At 37.6% G+C, this 23,948-nt stretch overlaps 1 protein-coding gene across 1 annotated transcript in view; it reads left to right on the forward strand.

Moving 5' to 3' along the window:
• RSPO2 (R-spondin 2) overlaps positions 1-23,948 on the forward strand; it is a 98,776-nt gene that overhangs the window by 46,413 nt on the left and 28,415 nt on the right. The window contains exons 2-4 of the mRNA XM_021546429.2: positions 6,824-7,012; positions 11,094-11,237; positions 11,873-12,061. Coding sequence (XP_021402104.1) covers positions 6,824-7,012; positions 11,094-11,237; positions 11,873-12,061 — 522 coding nt within the window. The remainder of the gene's footprint in view (positions 1-6,823; positions 7,013-11,093; positions 11,238-11,872; positions 12,062-23,948) is intronic.

Here is a 23,948-nt window from a genome sequence, read left to right on the forward strand (position 1 = left end):
AATGTTTCAGGAGAGTAAAATCTAGGAAAAGTAGAGAAGATATATCACTTCTCTATTTGGCATTGGTACAGTTGCTTTTCCAATGTTGAGCTTTTTTTGAGTATCCATAAGCCTGTTGATAAAATTGTAAGGGATTGATCAAAGGACTGGATACTTTGCCTTGCGGTGAGACATTCTGGAATCTTGCTCTGTTTATCTTACCCATGAGAAAGCTTGGATTTGACATGATCAGAGGATATGCATTGAGAAAAAAAAGCGTTGAAAAACTGTTAACAAACTGGCAGGCAAAGATATAAAAAGGTCCAGTGGTTGGTCCTTGAAGTTCAAAATTCCACTGCACATTTTCAAGAGTGTGAGTGACTAGCCCCTATGATATCTTAACAAAGGTTGTGGTGGTTTCGTTACCACTGACAATTTAAAAATTAAGATTGAATGGTTTCTTAAATTATATGTTTCAGTAAAGCAAAAGTTCTGTGGCTTCTTTGTACAGGGCATTGGCCTAATTGTTCATAAAAATCCCCTTTGACCTTGAATTTTTAAATTCTCTTAAAAGATAATTACTAGAAACAAGCTAGTCTTTCTTTTTTTTGTTAATTGAAGTTTTCTCCCTAAAACTTACTTTTGCTTTTACAGTGTTCTAATGAAAAATAGGTATTTTTAATGGCCAGCTTCTGTTCATACCCAGTCAGATGTTTTTCAGCTGTAGTGGACTTGCAGTGTTACAGTCTCAATGGCTTGATATATTATGTAGTATTGGTTTATCTATAAGGCTGCATTTTTTGTTCAATTCCTTGGCACCCCTGAAGAAATAAGCTAAGCACAAATGTATTTCATTGAGATATGTATGGGATGTCTTCAAAGCATTAATTGAATTCAGGATTATGAAATCTTCTGCTTTGCAGTAAGTGCAGCTTGTAGTGGTCTTTTAGTTCCTCACCTCCTCTGAATCCCATCTGCACATCTCGTGTTTACAGTGGTGTCTTGGAGACATTTCTGCTAGATCTGTACTGAAATCCATTTACCAGCATTCCTGTGGCTGCAATCCCAGTTAGGGTGAGAGTGTCATTAAGCTGGCCATTGTATCAGCAAGCTCAGTTTCTGACTTCAGAGAGCTCAAAAGACCAAAGGCTGCTGAAGAGAGACGCAGCAACCAGATAGCGAGTGATACTAGGGACATAGTGAGCATGTTAGCCTGGCTGTCTAAGGAAATGTTGTTTAGGGAGCAACTTTACAGCTTGTTTCTCTGCCAGGATCTCCTCTTTCTCCAACTGGTTTTGGATTCATTTGTCTATTTCAGTCTGGTTTTTACAGAAGCATAAAAATTAACCAGGTTTTTGTGGTGAGCTGAAGCACCAGGTTCAAAAGAGCTTTGTAACACCCAACAAATGGGTATCCAAGAAAGACACAAATTAGAAGCAGTTGTACTATGGACTGCAGGACAGTAAGATCACAGAAAATCAAATGTTTTAAGGTCTCTTGCTTACAGAACAACTTGTATTCTTGTGGGGAACAGGCTAGACTCATTTTGATTCTCTTGTGATTTCAAATAGTCATAACAACTCACTTAAAACTGCTTCAGCAATGTGGATTAAATACATTTGATCTAGACAAGAGTTAAAGTAATTAGCTGATATTTGATTTTACTTGATATGGATCCAAACCATGAAACTTTGAACACCCTTGGGGTTCAGAAGTGTTTCATTCAGTGTTTGGGTACTAGTCTGTGTTCTCAAGTAACCTTTTGAAACTTGGCAAATTTAATACCAGATTTAAAATAAAGACACCACATAGGGAATCAAGTCTGTAAGTGTTTTTTCTTTAACTGCAGAGGTGCTCTGGATTATCGCTGTAGAAGCAGAAGGAATACAAAACATGTTACCTGTATTAAGGTGTGTGCTTGTGTTTATGTGCAGTGTTCACACTAGTGTGCATTACAGTCCTAATAGAGAACCCAAGGCAATCGTGCTTTGAGAGCCAGAGGATGGTGCTAACTTACAGCATGTGTGCATTTTCAGTTTTGTGATGTGATGACAGCAGCACTCTGACAGTGGTTAACATTTGTGGGCCTTGTGGAAGGAGCAAAGTCTTCATGAGGGATTTGGCTGGAAGAGACCTGCCTGCCTGGCACACAGAGATGAGGAGGGTGTTCCTGCCAGGGTTGAAATAAGGATGAGTAACATGATGTTTTACATTGCATGTGATGCACTCAGTAATCTGGAATGTGATAGGCCTTGTTTTATAAGCTTTTTATTTTTTATTGCAAATGAATTTAGTGGGGGAAAAAGAAGTAATGAAAAAATTAAAAAGGAAGTTTTCTGTTGAATGTTTCTATTGAAGGCGGAGGCGTTTGCTTCCTCTTCAAAGAGCAATTATATGTGAACTGGAAAAGCTGTGTATGATAATAATACATCCAATTTGCTATGCTAAGAAACTGAGATGGGAAGGGAAGACTTTGAGGCAAGGAGGATTTTATAGGATTAAATTATGGCCTATGTATACAGGGCCAAAAGATGCACAGTTAAGTGGGTGGGTATCTTCAAGATGTCATCCTTACATGATCCCAAAACCAGTGCTATGGTATTTGATTTGTGAATGTGTATGTTCATTGTCCAAGTAATTTCTTAGCAGATGATATCACAATTTTCCCTGGCTCTGGAAGAAATTGAAATAATGGAAAGGTCTCAGAATTTAGACCTTCCCGTGAAGCTCTGAAAAGAAAACAAGCAACAACAATGTGGAAGGAGATCAGTTTGGTGGTACACATTTTACAGTAATTTACTATATGCAAATTACCCAGAAGTTATTCAGTTTAATACCTAAGCAGCACAGTTGTAAGTTTTCAGATTCTTTCACAAAGTTTGCTCTTTGTGAAAAACCATATTATCATATTCAAATCTTCCCCTTACCATTAGAATTCTTCAGTGGTTGTTAATTTCTTCATGTGCTAAAAAAAGAATAAAGCTAGGAGACCAACAGGGAAATTAATCAATATGTGACTGTTAATTAAGTGATGATTTTGAACACTGTCCAAAGTCAATGTGTGAATTAAATAATTTTTAATTTAAGTAACAATAAATACGATATATCTGAGGATTTCAGAGCAGTTTACAAGTTCTGAATCTCAGAACATTTCTATAAGAAGTTAAAAATTACAGCTATAGAAATAAAAAAAAAAAATTAAGGCTGCTCAGGAGATAAAGAAGGAGGAGAGTCCAGGTATCATGGCTTGGGAAATCTATAAAATCTACACACTTAATATATTACCAAACTTTTTAATATATCTTGAGTTGACTTTAATCTGTGAAAGATGTGCCATCCATTTCCTGAACAAATAATAGCATAGGAAGATAATTTATGCTCTTAGCATCTTTTCTATGGAGCTGAAGCCAAGAGAAGTCATCATAATTAAATTTGCTTAAAAAAATAAATGGTTATCAATGGTTATCAAAGATGGCTTGCTAGAAATAGACAGAAAAGGTGCTTGGGAAGAGTAACATGTGGCAGTGATAAAAGAAAGATGGGCAGTAGAGTTGGACAGTAGAGTCAAACTCTACAGACACGTTTTGTGGCAAAGAAGTCAGAATTTTCATGGAGATCCATGAAAGAAGATGGCAAAGAAATCTACATGTATCCAAAGCCTAATTCTTGCTCCACAAGTTCATAGAATTGTTTAAGTTGGAAAAGACCTTTAAGATCATTGAATACAGCCATTAACCCAGCATTGCCAACCACCACTAAACCATGTCCCTAATCACTGCATCTACACATTTTTTTTAATAACTCCAGGGATGGTGATTCAACCACTTCCCCGGGGATTCCTTTCCAAGGCTTGACAACCCTTTCCATGGAAAAAGTTTTCCTAATATCTAATCTAAACTTTCCTGGCACAGCTTGAGGCCATTTTCTCTCATCATATTGCTTGTTACTTGGGAGAAAAGACCGAACTCCACCTTGCTAGATCTTTCTTTCAGGTATTTGTAGAGAATTATATGCTCCCTGACCTTCCTTTTCTCCAGGCTAAACAACCCCAGCTCCCTCAGCAGCTCCTCATAGAACTTGTGCTCCAGACCCTTCACCAGCAACACAGCCCTTCTCTGAACATGCTCCAGCTCCTCAGCGTCTTTCTTGTAATAGGAAAGACACTGAGGAGCTGGAGCATGTCCAGAGAAGGGCTAATGTGCCTAAAAGCCAACAGCAGTTTTGAGTTGTGGCCTCAGCAGTGCCCAGTACTGAGGTACAATCACTGCCCTGGTCCTGCTGGCCACACTATTTGTGGCACAGACCAAGATGTCACTGGCCTTCTTGGCCACCTGGGCACAGGCTGGCTCGTGTTCAGCCACTGGGCAGCCTTCCAGCCACTCTTTCCCCAGCCTTTAGAATTTCATGGGGTTGCACCTGTGACCCAACTGCAGGACCCAGCACTTGACCTCACTGAAATTTGTACTCTCAGCCTTAGATCCAGCCTGTCCAGATCCCTCTGCAGAGCCTTCCTACTCTCCAGCAGCTCAGTGCTCCTGCCCAGCTTATGTCACCTCTAAGCTGACAGAGGGCATCCTCTGTCCCCTCGCCTGGATCACTGATAAAGACATTAAACACAACTGGCCCCAGCACTCAGCCCTGGAAAGCACAACTGTTCAGCAATTGGCCTGGCCCTAAATCAAAATCCTATCTATTATTTCAGCTGTTCTGAACTATAAAAGACACTCTGAGTAATGAATCCTTGCTTTTGTTTTATTCAACTCTTTTGTTAAAAGACAAAATTATTTCTTAGAATAGACTGGAGGTAAAGATTTACGGAGAGTGACATCCAGGGAGACTAAAAGAGAAGTCAGAAATCTACAGGATTGCCCACTATGTGTTAAGCAACAATTGCTTTTGTGTACATGGTCACACATTATTTGATGTGGTTACAGTAAGGCAATCCCTGCCCACAGTGAGAGGAGGGATGCATCCATGCCTAGTTTATAATTTGTTTGTTTGTCTTGTATGTCTTTGAAGAAGTGAATAGGGAATGAAAATAGTTACGAGATGAAGTGTAGGAAAAGTTATATCTCAAGTCTTTTAGGCAACAGGAGGTGGGAATTGTTTTAGGAGTGTAAGGATGTTGGTCTGTTAGGGTGTCTCATTACAAAAGGGTTAATAGAGTCCTGAAGAATCATACATATACTATGAAGGGTAAGGATTCTTTTCCCTTCAAGAGGATCTCACCTAGTGAGACTGGTACTGGTTCCAGCACTCAGAAAGTGTTCCACTGACTGAGCTGTTTCACACCAGATTGCTCCACTTCTTGTCCTGCCTGCCACCCACTAGGATTATTTGTACAAGATTGGAGTTGAATCCTGTCATGGTGAATGTAGTGACTCCTGTGTGGGGGATGGGAGCAGAGAGGGAATTAGAATGTGGTGTACAGATGTGTGAGGGTGAGAGTAAAGCTTATCAGCTACTGGTTCCAGAGGGTGGTGGGCTTTGCCTTGTTTTATTTTCCCTGACTCTGGTGGTGAAGTCATCAGTTGAACAATCTTAATTATCAAGTCATAAAGTCATACAAGGTAAAAGTACTACATCACTACATAAGGGTGTGAATAATTTTAAATATTTAAAAATATAACAATTAAACATAGGCCTTTTTGATAAGCTGCTCCCTGGGTGGCTTCTATTAAAAACCTCTTGAGACCCTAAAGACACTTCCCTTGTTGCATAATATTTTTTTTGTTTTTGGTAAACCAGGTTTGAACTGGCAAATTTCTGTGAAGTTCTGTAGCCAATTTAATATTTAAAACAGACCTGCAAAGTTGTGCTGGTTTCAGGAATGTCTTGAGTCTTCCTCCCTCTGCTAACCTACTGTGCTGACCCAGCACCTGAGAAGGACATGACAGCCCGTGGGGACAAAGGAGCATTCTGCAACTCTGCAGAAATGCAGGATAATAAAAGCTTGTAAGAACAAAGAGTGATGTGGCTGAAGTTTGTGTTGCAGTTATCAGCCAAGCAATTTAAAAGAAAAAAGAAAATAATCCAACAAAATCAGAGCATGGACTTTGAATGCACAGCAGCTGGTGACCTAAAATGGTAACCTGCACTAACTGTGCTCCTTTGGTAATAACATATGGTTTTCATCCTAGAGAAGAAGATGCTTAAGTCAATATATCGAAGGATGGATCGCAGACCGAAGTTGTCCCCACCTCAAACTTGTGATACCCTGATAGACCCAAGGACTACTTCTCTTTTCTTGAAAAATTTGTCTTTATACTCAGGTCAAGAAGATTCTGCAAGAAGACAGCTGTTCTAGGACCCTGAGAGCGAGGGGACTGCACACATTGCTAGTGCTGTACCTGCTCTGCAGAGGCTTCTGTACTCTGAATATTGCTCGCTTCACAAATCAAAAATTGCATTAGTGGTGCTGCTCAATTTCCATGGGCATGTCATTCCATGTGCATATATCAGGGTGTTGAAGTTCTTATATTTTGTTGCTGTTGTGTGCTTATGTCTCCAGCTTTAACTTGGAATCCAGCATTGCATTTTTATCTAACTTTATACTGTGAGCTTTACAAAGCTTCATCTCTCCTTGCCTGTGCTTGTATTTTAAATATGTGTAAAATCATTAAACTGCCCTACATACAATTAAAAATGTAGAGATTGCATTTCTTTTTATTCAGTGCGAGTGCAGATGTCTGAAAGTGAGTTCTGAAGTGAGGGTTTCAGAACCCTCCTTTCAAAACTTTCTGTAGTCATGCAAAAGATGAGTAACACTTTAGAGAATAGAGGACCTCCAGCCAAAATACTTTCCAAATGACCTTAAAGTGTAATTTATATTTTTATTTTGCAGCTAACTATGGGCCAAATCCAATTTGCAAAGGTTGCTTATCTTGTTCAAAGGATAATGGGTGCATCAGATGCCAGCACAAGTTATTCTTCTTCCTGCGGAGAGAGGGGATGAGGCAGTACGGGGAGTGCCTGCACTCCTGCCCCTCGGGGTACTACGGGCTGCGGACACCAGACATGAACAGATGCTCACGTGAGTTATTTCTTCAACCCTTACTCTCACTTGTGTCAGAAGGCCATAATTCATGGTTGGTTTTTAAGATGATAATCTTGTGAAATGCAGTTGTATTTTCACAAATGTCTCAAGATCATCTGAAAACTTCTTTGCTAAGGGAAGTCCCAGCTCATTCTGAGATATATAACATTCAGCAGATTAACTAGTTGATGAATCGACCTATTTTTTATTGTTATTATTATTAGTTTAATTAGAAGGGTAATTTAGGGAAAAATATACAGTTTCACTCAGATACTCCTAGTTTTAAGAAACAAATTCCCGCTATCTGAAAAGAAAAAGGATTCAGAATGAATTGAGCATGTAGGTACAAGTCAGTATAAACACTGGGTGGGCTTCTTGTCATATTTTTTCTTCCCACACAAATTTCAGGTGACCAGACACCTCACGCCAGACATGCTTTAATATGTAAGTGTTGCTAATTTAATAAAACAGATGTACTATTAAAACAAACAAACAACCTTTCACTTTTAGTGAAACATTTTATTTGGAAATTTACAACCTGCTAATGTGCAACAAGATTCCCTGTTTGCATGTTTCTGCCTAGAAGCACAACTGTTTAAATCCACAACTGCTCTGGTATCTCACATTATTTCACCTCTGTCTGGCAGTTGTGCTGATTTGTATTGATTTTTCCATATGCTCATATGGGGAGTATTACCATATGGATTATTAATCACTGCTGTTACCTCTTATTCCTATTTAGGGAGAGAATGTTTTTGTCGTAGTCTAGCCAGAATCAGGTCACCTGACATAAGAACCTGAAGTGAGAAATAGCTTTTCTTTCTTTCCTGCAATAATCAAGTGTCTGTTAAATGCGTGGCACCCTTCCCCTTGTGCTGTGCCATGTCATTGGGAGCACAGAGTTGTGAGAAAGCGTGTGCTGGTTTTCACATCACACATAATCCTGAGCCTCACATGAGGTCACTCAGTGGCAGTCTGGCTGGATGAGGAGCACTTATGGCCATGCTTGGATCTGTCCCAAGCTATCCCACCTCTTTCTCCACATTCCCTGCGTGGGCTCCATGGATATAGTATTCCCAACTGCTGTGTAATATTGCAGAGTGCTGCCTAATCTGTACCAGGTGCTTAAGTTTTGATAAAATATTCAATGAGACAGTATATGGTTCATGTATCCATTCTGTAAAGGAATTTAGAATCTTGGCCTTAATCTTTATAACACATTTGTGAATTCAACAACCTCCGTACTTGACATCTTTCAAAACTCGGCTGTAAATACTTTCCCATGTAAAAATATTTTTGAATATATTTATATATTTAGGAAATTGATTGATATTTCTATTAGCTTGTACTGTGCTTGTGAGAAAGGCAAAATAGTGTGTATTGGGAGTATTGTTTACTTTCTTGAAAATAAAAAAAATAGAAAAGTTAATTGCAGAAGGTTGAGGGTGAATTCAAAGTAATTTTTTTTTTGTTTTACCACTTATGGAAAGTGTCCTTTTCCCTTGAATAACAGGATTGATTTTGAGAAACATAAATACAAGTTCTGTCTAACCCATACTGGCATGTGTTGGGAACTTGATGTTTGTCTCACCCTCATGTCTTTGACAGTCTCCTCCTGTGAGAATAATGATGCATTTGTGGACCAATCTTGGTTCCCCTCTGAAGATTTTTGTACTGTATACTTTTATGTTAGTGTAACTGCTAACTGGTGTATTTATACATCACTTCTCTTTTGTTTTCTTGGTTTGGTGAGCTGGGTTTGTACATATGAAGCATTGTGGACATACAGACATTTTGTTGATTGAAGTTGAGTTGAAATAGACATCCTTAAAAATGGAATAGGTTTCTTCCTACTTGCTCTTCTTAGGTATGCTTACAGATTTCATTGCTCAGATAGTAATATCTCAGCTAAAAATAATCAAAAAATTTGGCTATGTTAAAATCCTTACGGGAGTTAAAGGGCTTGAATTACATAAACTGAAATAATTTCTGCCCTAAAAATGTCTTCATAGGCACAAAAGCTTTTTAATTTTTTTTTTACTGAAACACTTTCCCATTTTTGTTAGAGAAGCTATAGAACATATTTTTATAGAAAATGTCTTGATTTTAAAACCCAAACCTAGTCAGTGCCAAATGTAACACAGTAAATACCACAGCCAAGTGCAGCAGCTCTAACATGATGAGAATTTTGGATTTGAAGACAAAGTTTCTTTTCTACATGTAAGCAGTATGTGTTCTTAGAATTTGCTAAGTGGTTCTAGACTATTTTTCTAGTAGCAGTGAATCATGAAATTTGAGACTGCTTGTCTTTAGAAATCAGTGCAGTTTCCTGCTGGATATGATGTCCACCTTGGACACTGCAGTTTTGCCTTGCGATTCATTAATGTAGGAAAGTTATTTTGCAGGATCACTGTGTAGAAATTGACCAGGATCTTATTCTTTAGGGACTGGCTCAACCTTTGTGAAAAAGAAATTATTATTCTAATGAATTTCCTCTAACCATAAGTGTGGACAAGAAGCCCACTTTGTGCTGCTTATATAAACTGGAGTTTTAAAAGCCCCTTTGAAAAATGCTGGACGCAGGAGTTGGTAGCATTCAGGTTATGAGTGTTTGTGTCTAAATAGAGCTAGGAGAAGTTATCTTTGTCAGGGCAAGGCTTCAAACTGATGCTCACATTCTTTTTAACCAAGCAAAGGCCAACACCACTGGAAATATACATTTTTCTTTTCATTCAATCTGCCTAATTTTTTGCCCAATGCCACAAGAAATCTGATCTGAAATGATCAGATTTGAAATGATCTCATATTTCCCTAATTGCTAACAAAGAATTTTACACAACCACACTCACACACACACAGTTTAAGTATTGTGGGATGCCCTGTTTTGGCCTGCTGAAGTTCAAGAATAAATATTAAAATCTGTTTTATAAATGTTGGCTAAACTTCAAGTGTTGATTTGAGATATTTACTAATTGCTATTTCAGAGTAGTGACCTTATGGTTTGTACTTTTTTTTCCATTATAAAAGAAGGAAGAATAAATGAATAAATTACCAAAATTATTATTATATTGTTGCATAAAATGAATAAAAAAATGCTCCTTGCTGTGGCTTCAGATAGCTGAAGAGAGGATACAGCTATTGTAGCTTATTTATTGTATTTAATTAGTTGAAGGATTAGATTTTAAAAAAATTAATTATAAAATTATCATTACTGTTCCAAATATAATGGCTTATCCTTTTTAATCTTTGGAATATTTTTTCCCTGGTATTTTTTGTAGGTATGTGTAGTATACATATGATCATTTATAACTAGTTCATTTCCAAATTGACATGTTTTAAAATGGAATAGGATATTTCTGAAAAGCCTGCACCTGAGTCTGTCATCTATGGCAGGTTATACTTCTCTTAAATTTTCAGAGAATACAGTATTTTATAAAGATAATAGTTGTTTGGTTTGGTTTGTTTGGGGTTTTAAAAATTTTTAATCTATTCATTATGGTGTATGTCTCCTAGTAATTTAAGAATGGTTATTTTTTGTGGATTAAGTGTCTCAATAATAGAGAGGAGATAAATCCAGCAAAATTGAGGCTTTTTGCACATGCATATGTGTAGACACAGATATCAAATATGAAAGCATCCACTCAGCTATTCATATGGTCAACTCATAGAAAAAAAAAGTATCCTGTTTTCAGTGATAAATTATAAACTGAAGATGATACATATAATACATGTGTACTTCCCAAAATAATTTGTTGCATCTCAGTTTCATTGAAATTACTTACATATGAAAATAATTTATACTGAACATTTTTCCTCCAGAGAGATGTCAGAAATTCAAATATAATTAAACTAGGAGTTTTATCTACAGTTTGATTTAAAAAAAGCAGGATTAGAAGGACATAGAGGAAAATGTGATAAACACAGTTACCTCTAATTCTGTCTATATACCAGATGGATTTAAGGATGACAGTATTGCAGCATTTCTGGCTTTGCTATTTTATTGCTTTATAAGATCCTTCATTTTTAGTCTTACCCTAACTTTGCTGTCTCATTGTTCCTTATGATCCTTTTGATTTAGGATGCAGAATAGAAAACTGCGACTCCTGCTTTAGCAGAGACTTCTGTACCAAATGCAAAAGTGGCTTTTACTCGCACAGAGGCCGCTGCTTTCGAGGATGTCCTGCTGGATTTGCAGCCTTGGAAGAGCTTATGGAATGTGTGGGTGAGTCAAGCAGCTCTTTTGCCAGGTGGCCATATTCAAATATGGCACTACTTTATGATGATGCTTAGTATTTCTTATCAGGAAATATTCAGTAATGAATTATTATTGATTTCTTTACTTATAATACTAGTACATTTTTCCAAACTTTAAAATACACTTTACTAGGAATGCCACTGTCTTGTGCATCAGAATGTTCTGTCCTCTTAACTGTAAAATCACCTTTATGAAGATTTGCAACTCAGAATTCATAAGATTTCAGGACTTGTGTCAGAGCAAACTCTTTCTTTCAAGGGTATTTCTTGCATTTCATGATGGAGAGGGCTTGGAAATGTGAACTTCTGAAGTTTACAAACCCAGGTGACAACCAAATAGGATCTATGTATTAGATAGAGAAAAAAAGTTTGATATTCTGATTTTTTTTTTTTGGTTGGGTTGATGCTGGCTAAAAAGAGTCAGATTCTGTAAGAGACTTTAATTTTGTTTCTAGGTTTTTACCTGCTAATGGTAAAACTGTCAAGTGTTGCTTTCTAATAATGTACATTATATTCTAATTAAAAAATAAAAGAAAAATTAAAAACAAAACAAAACAAAAAACCAAAATAATTGCTCACTTGTGTTTTCTTTTGCTTTATCAGAAGGCTGTGAAGTGGGTCAATGGAGTGAGTGGGGAACTTGCAGCAGAAATAACAAAACATGTGGATTTAAATGGGGCCTTGAAACAAGAACAAGACAAATTGTGAAGAAGCCAGCAAAAGACACAATACCATGTCCAACCATTGCAGAATCCAGACGGTGTAAAATGGCCATGAGGCATTGTCCAGGAGGTAAGTGTAGCCTGAAAAATCTTTATAAGCTGAAGGCCAAATTCTGTCTCTGTTCTGCCAGCCAAGGCTGAAAAGCAGCAATAGTGCATTAGTCCTAGTCTGGGCAGAGAGACTCTGGGGAAAGGCTCAGCATGGGAAGGTGCCATGAGCACCATCCATGAGGTGCCTCATGGAAGAACTGTGACAGGTTGCAGTTTGAGCTTCAGCATGGAAATGATGCTCATGGTGGAAGAGCTACTTGTTCTGCACATGAAAGGAAAGACTATGATTCTAAACCTCTCTGCAGGTGGCACATACAGTGGGTATTTAAATTCAAATTAGTTAGTTACACATGGCATTGTTAGCTGGAACCATTAGCTGGAACATGATATTTTGAATATTCTGGAGCAAGGTGAAACTGTGATAGATATCTGATACAAGCAGAACAGTGATAGATATCAAGATTCTCAGCTTGAGACCAGCCTATGGCAATTGCCCCAGGTAAATAAAATAAAATTTCTTTATCAGGGTGTTGCAAGACTTAAGTCGTGATGCTGATGTGGTTTTTGTAGACCCCAAACTGAAGACACATCACTGCTGGAGAGTTTTTGTTATCTTTTAAGTTGAAAAGTTTAACCTCTCAGGAATGGATCCTGACAACTTAAACAGGTTTCAAAATTTGTAGGATAGGTGAGTGATCAGCAGGTGATAAAGATGCCATGCCTTTCAGAGTCACAGGGTTAAATAAAGAATGGACTTCAAAAGATCTCTAGTTCAGCCTCCTACTGCTAGCTGGGTCAACTGTGAAATCAGAAAAAGAAATAAAGGGTTGAGGAATCCTGAGGAAACCCTTAGCATGATGAATAAGATAAACCTGAAACAGTCTTAGAAAAGATACCTAAATAAGTTGCTTTGTATTCTGGGATTGTTGAAGGTGTCTATCTTGGCTTGAACATTCTGCCTACCAGTGTGTATGTATGTTATACAATAGAGTTTTATCTTATGGATATGGATTAAATCTCTGTAAGCTTCATTTTTTTGTCTCTAAGATGACAAGACAGTGTGGAAGAGTATATAAAGTTGATTGATTCTCTGTTATCCATGCTGACAGTCTATGATGTACTTTCCTTCCCTGTCCCACTCCCTGTATTCATACACACATGGGCACACAGGGCACAGTCACAGTGGCACAGTACAGCACAGTTAATCTGCAACCTGAATGAAATTCTCAAAAGCATTGAAGAGTGGAACCTACAAAATTAACATCTCTGTAGGCAAGAAGAAGAAAAGGTAAAAATGAAGGTTGATTTGGGCTGCCATGGTGTGTGTATCATGGTATCCTTGAATATTAGTCAGCTGCCTCTGCATCAAGGTAGTGAAACTTGCCAGTGCTTGCAGCCTGCTGAGGGATCCAGTTACTTTAACAGATTCTGAAGCCCAAATAGAGTTAGTAATCAGATCAACTGAGGAAATGTTTTACTGCTGAAATTAAAGGAAATAAAAAGGGCCTATGACAAATTCTACTAAATCTCCAGTGTTTTCTTTCTTTTCATTTGCCTTCAAATGCAGGTAGTTTAGCTTGCAGTGAAAAATTTGAGAAAATTGCAGAATTTTTTCAACATCATGTGGTACAGATTTAGTCATTTATATACTCAGTGTGTACAAAGGCAGGTATTTTATGGATACAGCATCCAACTTCTATAAAAACTCCTAGCAAGTAGAAATATGGGTTTAGTCTTAATAATTTAGTTAGGATACAAATTATTCAAATTGTTGTAAGTAGTTTGAGAAGTGTGCTTAAGTGAACCATAATATTCAAGAATGCTGTAGCATGCTCATGTAACTATGTTAATTTGAACATTCATACCTTTTTATGTCATATTATCTTAGATTGTTTCAATTTTTCTTGTCTAGCAATTCAAGTCACTGCTTAAAGGTTTGCATCTCAAATTTATCTTTTCAAAGGCACAGTGGCTTTCCTAAGAGTGAGGATATTTATTGCTTAGTGTCCCTCTTAGTTGCCTCTGTATTAGGATTTGATCCATGATCAAATCTTTGCTTTTTTCCACCACATATCAAGAAAGTTGTTGCTGCAAATACAAAATCATTGTGGTACTTGCAGTACTCTTTCATGGGCTCCAGTAAATCCTAAAGATTACAGTCCTCTCGTCCCATGGTGTGGAATTCCCTGCATTTCTTTTCAGAGATAAAAATGAATGTGTACAAAACTGCAGGTTTGAACTGTCCACACTGAATACAATGTTTAATACTGCTTCTGTGCCATCATAGAAAGCACCTCCCAGAGTGTAAGCTCCTTTCTCTCTCCTAAGAAACTCCTGGGAGAGTGTTAGTAGTGTTTTAAGTGCCATGGGTGAGTCTTCCCCAGACCTGGTTATCTCTGCAGGTGAGAAAGCCACAGAGGCTGCCCTTATAAAACTCCTGCTTTGTAGTATGTTTTAATGTATACTATATGCAGGGCTGGTCTAAGGGCCCGTTCCTTTATCATATTTTAGTTAGCAGCTATTAGACACTGAAAATGTTTTATTGCCTATTTGATCACTGTGACATAGTGGGAGGCACAGACACGGCTTACAGGTTCTGGCTGCTAAGGAAGAGATTCTGAGTCTTTAAAAATATGGTGTTTTCCTAATGTTAGGAATTTGGTGACTGAACTTTTAAACTGAAGAAATAATAGAAAAAAATGGTAAGGTTAGCACTTCTGGGAGACTGAAGAACCATAATCCCCTGTAAATGTCAGCTGAGAGGCTGTTAATAAATCCTTTCATCCTAATGTTCTCAGTACATAAAATCACACAAATGTGGAGAATAAGTAATGGATTATACAGCTAAAATGATTGAAGATTGTGATGGATTAATCTGAGCACAGGAAGTAAGGATATTTTTGGTAGAATAGGGTCAAATAAAGTGCTTTTGCTGTGTGCTTTCTACTTCTCTTTATTTTAAAGTTACTATTTATGGTCCACACTACAGGGAAACATCCAAAACAGATTTTTATGCATTTGCAGTAGAAGGAGATTTAAAGAAGGAGAATTAAATTCTGTTTTTGTACAATTTCAGTTTCATAGTTTTAACGTGCTACCCAGCTGATCATATGGCTGTGGTACAACTTCAGTTTTTAATGAATTACTTATCCCTTTCCCAGTATCTGCAGAGCTGCAGAGATATAAACTGGACTACAAGAGAAAGATTATTTAACTTATTTCCTACTGAAGCCAGCAACATAAGAATAGCATTGATTTAATATTTGTTACTTGGAGATAGTTTCTTAGTGTCAGTAGTTATTGATTTAACTGTTATTACCGTACAGAAATGTCACATTTGTGTATCTGTTAATTTTGTGTAAGTTACCCTGTGGCTTTGACTGTAATGTGATTCTACTTTGAGAGGTTAGACTTGGGCAAAGGAGACTTGGATTTTTCAGGCCACGTTCTACCCATGCTGGTCTCTTCTTGATAAGGAGTTTTCTCCTCTTTAATTCAAAAAGAGAGAAAGCCAGAATTAAAAAAAAAACAATGGGGAAATCAACAGTCAGAAATGTACAATAGACTAATAAATCTTGCTCTCTTCATGTTTTCTATATTTAAAATATTTACTAATTTAAACTATTTACTATAAATAGTTTATTTGTACCTCTTATGGTATTTATGTACCTCTTGTGTATGTTGCTCATGTTTACCTCAGTAATTGTTTCTCTTTTGTTTTTACACTCTCGAACCTGCAGATTGATTTAATTATTCATATTAAGTGTTGCATAAGCAAGCAAAGGAGTTCTCTGCTCTTTTACTGTTCATCAGACTGCAGTTCTTCAAGCTCTCTGAAATTTGAATATTAATCTATGCCAAACTAATACTTCTGCAAGTGCACATTGCTGGCCCATGTCCAGCCTCTCACCCATCAGCACCTCAAAGTCCTAGGTCACCAAAGCCTTCTGTTTTCCAGGCTTAACAAACCCATTTTTTCAGTCTCTCTTCACAGGGTAAACGCTTCAGCTCATGACCATGTTGGTGATGCTGTGCCAAACTCTGTCAATATTTTTATTTTCTTGAACTAGGGGACCCAAAGCTGCATATGGTATTCTAGATGTGGTCTGATGAATGTCAAATAAAGGGAGATGGTTGCTTCCCTTAATCTGCTGTCACGCTGTATTAACAGGTCAGCAGATTGAAGGAAGTGATCACTGCTGCTATGACACACATTTGGCTCAAGTTTCATCAGGGCCTTCCCAGGAGAGCTGTTCCCCAGACAGTCCATATCCAGCCCATAGTTTTTCAGGGAGTGTTTCCTTCCCAGATGCAGGACTTTGCAGTTTGTTGAATTTCATGAGGTTCCTTTCAGCTACAATGAATCTTTTCCTCACAAGTGAAATAAAAAACAGTCAAAATAAATATAACACCAGACTCAGTGAATGATCAGTCAGTTGATCACGTTCTTTTGAGCTTTTTGATACATCTACATTGTAGTACCCAATGTTGAAAAGTTTGTAAGCTGGGACTCTTTTGAGACCATAATTTATATATTGCACTTACTGTCTGTCTCAGTGCCAAATACCTACAAACACCATCTGCCCTTTGAGTCAAGGCTAGGGCATTCTCTAGCTGGGTCTCAGGAAACATAACCACCATACTTTATGTCTCCTATTGGTTGTGCTGTGTTGCCACAAGAGCAGATAGCTTAGTGTCAAAGGCTGGTTCAGGAACAGCAAGAACTGTTGCCTCCTCCATGAGGACTGTCAAGGATTTGGCTGGATTAGTCCAGCAGATTGTGTAGGCACCATCCCTGGAAGTTCCTAAGACCTCCCTTGACAAACTCATGAACAATCTAGTCTGAATGGTCTCAGTCCTACTGAGGATGTTGCACTGGGGATCTCAATCCTACTGATGTTTGGACTGGGGACCAGTTTGGGTTTTGCAAAATTTCTGGTAATTTCTGCTTTGAATTAGAGAAAAGCTGGAATGACTGCTTGTAGAGAAGAGGAGCAAACTAAATCTTTATTGTGGCTGCTATAACATTGAAATATCTTCATTTGGCCTATTTTATTCTAGTTGAAATTATATGCAAAGTATGTGTCATATTTTGAATATAATGCTAACCTTTGTTTCATGCATTTCCAAATTCAGCCTTAACCAGGATAAAATCTTAGTTCAAAGTGCTGGTTTCTTGATTTATTTGTTATTACTTGACCTGTTAACTTAGTTTCCTTTGGCTGAATGCTGCAAACTTCTAAATTCAAAATCATGTATAGGATCTAAAAGATTCCTTGTACAATGTACTTCTATTTTAAGTTAATGCACTATGAAAGTCTAAGAAAATATTAGAAGACCAGCAGAACTATAGAAATGTAGCTATATAACTGTTTTGGAGTTGCTATGACTTTTTACATCTTAAAGAAAAGACTGATTTTTATACATTTTTCATAAATTGAGGATTTCATTCCATTACGAGTTAAGTTATGACATAAATGTATGTGTCAAGTTAGACATAAAAGAAGATTATCCCACTTAGAAAAGATTATCTTTTAATATAGGAAAGATTATCTATTATTATTAGGTTGAGGCATGATGTGACCAGAGATGGTAGCAACCAGAAACCATTGTACTTTAGGGAAAGATGACAAGATTTACAAACAGATTGTACTACTTTGTTAGTATTGCATGGTTCTTTAAGACATTGGAATATTAATTATCACTTTAAGACTAAAATGAGGATTTACAAGACTTATTTTTAAAAAAGACTGTAGTACATAGAATATACAACAATTATACTGTCATTGCCTGCTGCAGCTCTGTTAATTTTGAAGTTGCACTGGTCCAAATCTGCCCTAGTTTGCACTCACCAGACATGTAGAAGCTGCATTAAGTGTAGCTCCACTGAGTGCTGGCTCTGCTAGAATCCTGCTGTCACCAATCAGGTTTCCCTCCTTGATGTGTTTTTTGCACGCCACTCTGGACAAGAAGGCTTGTCCTTACCTTGTCTGAAAATATAGCCCATCATTTTCATTTACAAATCATGACTCAAAGCTTTTGAAGGAGAGAAGGAAAACCAGCTTCAGCGCCAGTTTACAAGAAGTAAACTCCACCAAAAACTTAATTGCACAGAGCAGGGCGAGAAAGAAATAATATTTTTGTGATCAATTTTAGTTGATGGCCATTCTACAAAGGACTAAATAAGTGGGAACAAGAGAGGACAAAATAGTAATCCGACATATTTTGGAGGCTTTCCAGGAAACAAGAACTGTTTTACAGTGTGGCTCAACCCTCAGAGCCTGGCATGCTTGTTAGTACATTTGTTCAGGAAACAGGCCTTTGTCAGCTGCAGGTTCTGCTCGTCTGGATTGTCATTATCTACTTTGTACAGAGAATGTTGTGCTGCAAGTATTAAAATGTGGGTCTTTTTCTACCCTTTAGCTGATCACATTCAGAAGGGACTACAGCCAGTGAAAACTAATTGTAAAGGAAATCTAGATCCTGAAGAAAATGAAACACATAATACTGCTCATTTCAGTGGGAGTGCCTGCAACTAGACTGTATTTTAATTAAGGCACATAGGCAGGAGCTATAGTTATATCTTCAGTAGTCAATTAAGTTTATACCAGCTTCTAAGAAGAGCAGAAAATTTGCAATCTCTGGTAACAATAAAAAAAAAAAGGAAAATCAAATCACAAGCAGTTTCAGGTTGGAAAAGAACATAGAATGTCATCTAGTCCAGCCTCCTGCTTAAATCAGGTCCATTGTGAGAAAACAGATTAGATTAGCCATTACTCTTACAGTCCTCAGACATTAAATAGTCTCCATTTTTTGGTCTTGGTTATGTTCTTCTTCATATGCTTATTTCAGAGATGATGATTTACAACTTGTTGTTTTTATTTGTTTCAAAGTGAAAAATATATAAAAGCACAGTAAATTTGTAGTTTTATTTTCATGACATTTGGATTCATTGACAGATATACATGCATGCATTTGCCTCTATTGGAGTACTTCTATACCTGATGCTTCTTAGATTTGCAGGTAAAAGTTAGGCAGTGTACCTCTCAGGTGATAGCATACTATAAAGTAATTAAAATGAAGCAACAAACTCTGATTTTTCTTTCCTGCATTAAAATACCATGTTTTCTATAATCTTCCTTCTTAGGAACAAAAATTTGCATAGATATTTTTTGTGCTTTTTTTTTGGGTGTGGGGGGGACTGGAAAGAGCAAATTGCTGTGTTATGCATGCATTTTATTCATATTTATTAAAATGAGTTTACAAATAAACTTACTGTGACTTTTAAACAATTGCTTTTATTTTTCTTTTGTATTAATGGGAGCAATCCATTCTGAGTTATTTTCCAAAGAGAAAATGCAATCCAATTGGACTCATATTTGAAAAGTAGTTAGAAATAGTTTTTATAAGCCACATAAACTTGAACGTCAGTTTGAGTAGCAGTCATGTTCAATTATTAAACCAAGTACTATCCATTAAGGACCAGCAGGCAGACTTTGCAGGAATCCTCCTCTTTGCTGCTGCTAGATTACATCACATTGCTTGAAGGTTGAAGTGGCTCTTAAAGCTCTGTGAACAAGACATAGCTGTTGAGTGATCCTCCTTTTTCTACATATTTGGAATCAGGTCTGTTAAAGTAAGTAGTTAAACAATTAAGTGCTCTGAAACAATATCAACACTTATTGAAAATAACCCTTCTGAGATTTATGTCATTTAGGTAACTGTCACATAGCCATATGTCATTTAGGTAACTGTTCAGTGTTTGAGTTTCTCTTTTCCTTGAAAATGGGATGGTGGTTCTTGCATGGGAGTTGAGGAAGTTTGTTACTGTGTGACTGTGCTCCTACAAAACATTTTTCCTGTTTTTGTCTGGATAAATACTACTATAGGTTACAATTACAATTATTAAAATTTGTGGTTTTTGTGAATGTGGTGCAATAATGCATTACTTTTTAATTGATGGATTACATTTTAAAGCTTTTAAGTGACTTCAGTCTCTTTGAATGAAGCAGAATTTAAAAATGCATAAACCAAAAGTTAAATCTGTCTAAAGTGATCTGTAGAGGGTACTTTTCATGATGGTTGCAAAACACTTGTGTAGAAAAGCATTGTTGTAATTTGATTTCTGTTTTAGCTTTCCTCTTCAGTACCACTGCCCAAAGCATATTTTGTAATGGACTATGTATACTGAGCACAAGGTTTTAACTCTACATTCTTTATCAGGATGATAGAGCTTGCGAACATTTATGTATTGTTTTGTCATATTGGCAGGCTACATTTTCAGCTTATTTTTAAAGGCTTTCAAGGGAGTTACTGGCAGTGCAGAAAAGCAAACTTAAGTGCAACTTTCCCTTCCTTCTGAATATAAATTATCCTTCAATTCTTCTTTTTAATTTAAGTAATAGGAACTATTTTCTTGGGAAGACATTAACATAGTTTTCCCAATCATTAAAAGGTACTATGCACAATTTATTTATTTATTGTAATTATTATATCTTAGACCAGATAGGTACTTCTAACATGTGTGGTTTTTTAAGTATACCATATTTCAGAAGTAGCATGAGTATTGAGTGGTGCAGTGTCTCCTATGGGAGTTATTTGTTTTTATTGAATAACTGAGTGTACCAGAGTGTAAATCCTTGTAAATGACCAGAGTATGAGTTAGAATGGTCCCATGGCAATTTTACAATTCAGGGTTGTTTAAAAATACTGAAGGAGAGCCAGCTTCTAATCCACATGGAAATACAAATATTGAAAAGAGCTGTAGCTGATCCAAGTGCACAGATTGAATTTGTCCATAAAAGGTACTTGATGGATTTTATTGTTCATACCCTTGTGAAGTAACTCCTGTTGGTTTTTGTCTCTTGCTCATTTTGAAACCACAATCCACTTGTAGGAGGAAAACTATGTACATACTCTTTCCTAATTCTTGACCAAAGAGCTATTTTTGTACATTATGGTGTCAGCCATTTCAGTTACAGCAGAGAAACCAGCAAATGCTCACCTGCCTGAGATTATATGTTCTTCCCTTAGGATAAATCTGTTAGGCACAGTTCTGTGCATATCCTCTGCCAATCCACAAGCGTGGGTATGTCAGGTCTGGAGAGCCATCTGCCTCAGGTGTGACATGACTAGAGAGCAATCAGCCTTTCTCAGTTTTTAAAGGTTCAATAAGGCTTTCTTTGCACAGAAGTCTCTTCTTAAGTAAGAAGAGACTTACTTAAGGGTATTCTCTAAGTAAGTAGAGAATACCCTTACTTAAATAAGTAAGTAAGGGTATTTGGGTATACAGAGAGTATTTGTATTCACAGCATTGGTACAAGGGCCACATCCTGACTTTGGTATCCTCAGGCACAAAGGTAAAGCTGACATGTCTGCATTCACCAGGGTTCTGCCTCCTGCACTTTTTAAAAGTGAGTATAGTGTTTCTCTTTCTTCAGTCACCTGGTATTCATCTGATTGCCATGATTTTTCAAACATTATGGAGAGGGACGTGGCGACTACATCAGCCAATTCCCTCAGGACTCTGGGATGTATCTTAACAGGCTCCATAGGCTTATATACAATCAGGTTCTTCGGGCAGTCATGAACCTGAACTTCTCCTGTAGGATGGATTTTGCTCCTCCTGTCCTTCCAGTCCATTCTCTCAAGTGGTGTGAGAAGAGAGGCTGCTGATAAAGACAGGCAAAAATGTTGTTGAGTACCTCAGTGTTCTCTTCATCTGTTGTTATCAGTTTGTCAGTTTTGCTCATCAGGGGGGTACACTTTCTCTGACCTTCCTTTTCTGGCTGATGAACCTATGGAAGCCCTTTCTGTTATTCTTTGCATCCCTTGCCACGTTTAAGTCCAGCTATACCTTGGCCTTCCTGACTGCATCTCCATGCAACCAGGCAGAGAGCCCATATTCTTCCCAGAATACCTGGCCCTGCTTCCATTTCTTGGGCATTTCCTTCTTGCCCTTTACATTGATCAGTAGGTCTTGACTCAGCCATGCTGCTCTCTTGCCTTCCTTTCCTGATTTCTTACACCTGGTAATCATGAGCTCTTGTGCTCTATGGAAAGCTCCTTAAAGTTCTACCAGTTCTTGTCCCTGAGGGCAGTTTCCCAGGGGGAAACCAGGGGTTTCTAATGAATAACAGAAATAGGACTGGGGGGTCCTATTGACCAGTTCCTTCACCTGCTGGAATTTCACTTTCCTAAAATTCAGGTTCTCAACTTTTCTCTTTGCCTGACCTATATCCATCAAGACTACAAACTCCACCAGTGTGTGATCAGAACAGCCCAAGTTTCCTCCAGTCTTGGTGTCACTGGTGTCAATGATCATTTGTATTAGTAACCATCAGGTACAGTACTCCTTGTCCAGTACCAATGCAAATTATCTAGACCACCCTCCCACGTGCAATAGGCCAGCAGTGTATACAAGCTAATTGCAGCTGCTTGACTGTTAAGATGGAAACTCATTACACTGCTGTAATTGTGATTGTGACATCTCATCTCTACCCTTTGTAACAGCTTTGTTATTCTGGAGTATCATTTTGAATGCTCTGTGGCCTGCTTGCTTGACAGCTTGTGGCAAGCTAAGGTAGCCTAAGACAGGAGCCTCACAGCTTCAGGCTAAATTCAGCAGAAGTGGTTTACTTCTTATGCTACAGCCAGAGAGCACAAATGTGGAGGGAAAAGAATCCAGGAAAGAGAAGGAGAGAGGAAAGAATCTAAGAAATAGAGTGAATGTGTCTTCCCCTTCTTTGGTTCTTTAGAAAAAAAATCATGAAGGTACAGACATATGGTGCCTAATTAATGCCTTTTTTAGCCAATGGGAGAAGGTAAGGCCTATTAACACATGATGATTCACTGAATGGTTTCCAGTGGCTTTTAAAATCAAGCAAAGAGTATGCATTTCTACAGTGATGTGTAGTTCAGAGACTCCTAAGCCAATGCTGCATAAAGTAGCTCAAGAAACAGAGCTTAAAAGTGTCAGCATAATGCTGTGCTGCTAATGGTCCCTGCTGAGACACACGAGTTATTAGGTCTGTCATGGTGCTGTGCAGATAGAATGTTTTCAGGTCATGAGGTACTGTGTTTGGGATGAAGAATTGTGATTTGCTCTGTGGGTGCATAGATCATCTGGGGGACTCATTCTCTTGTGGGATTTATTCCTGTCTAATTATTACAGAGTCTCACAATAACTCTGGAAGGCCACTCTGCTCAAATGCATAAATGAAGCAGCTTCCAGTACTCTGCTGCAGGCCAGATTTAATTTAATTAACTTGCAGCAGACATCTAGAGGAGTGAAGGGGGAGTGCCAAGAAGGAATATGTGAAGGAGCAATCTCCCCAGCTGCTCTCACTTGTGTGACCAGAGTGCTAGAACTAAGCTGCAGTCAACTGCACTGATTTTAAGGCTGTGCAGTGAAAGTTCTTCACAGAAAGCTTCTAGATATGTCTGCATCTTTATCTCTCATGTGCAGCAGAAGAAGGACAATAGAAGAAGGGGAATGAAAGCACAGATCTGATACTCTTTTATTTTTTTAATTGTTGCTTGTTTTTGCCTTTGTTGTCTTTTTAGAGCTTTTAGAGATAATTTGATATTTTATTTCAGGTTGGAAAACTTGGGCACCACTGATTCCTGTAGTACATTTTGCTTTACACTTCAAAGGTGAATGCAAAGAATTTCATCTTGAACCATTTGAATTCCTAGTTCATTCTGAAGAACTACAAAAATTACTGCAGATAGTGTTTGGCAAAGGAGTGGGATCCTGAGTATAGGAAAAGAGTGAGAGAAAGCAAGAATTTCTCGTGATGGACAGGACATCCCCACTCTGCACTGATGTTACATGGCATTGTAACCATTAAATATGATTAGGTTGAAATACTTTTCTGATCACAGTCTTAAAAACAAATTAGCCT

The sequence above is a fragment of the Lonchura striata genome, chromosome 1 (assembly GCF_046129695.1).
Source record: "Lonchura striata isolate bLonStr1 chromosome 1, bLonStr1.mat, whole genome shotgun sequence".
Classification (NCBI taxonomy): Eukaryota; Metazoa; Chordata; class Aves; order Passeriformes; family Estrildidae; genus Lonchura; species Lonchura striata.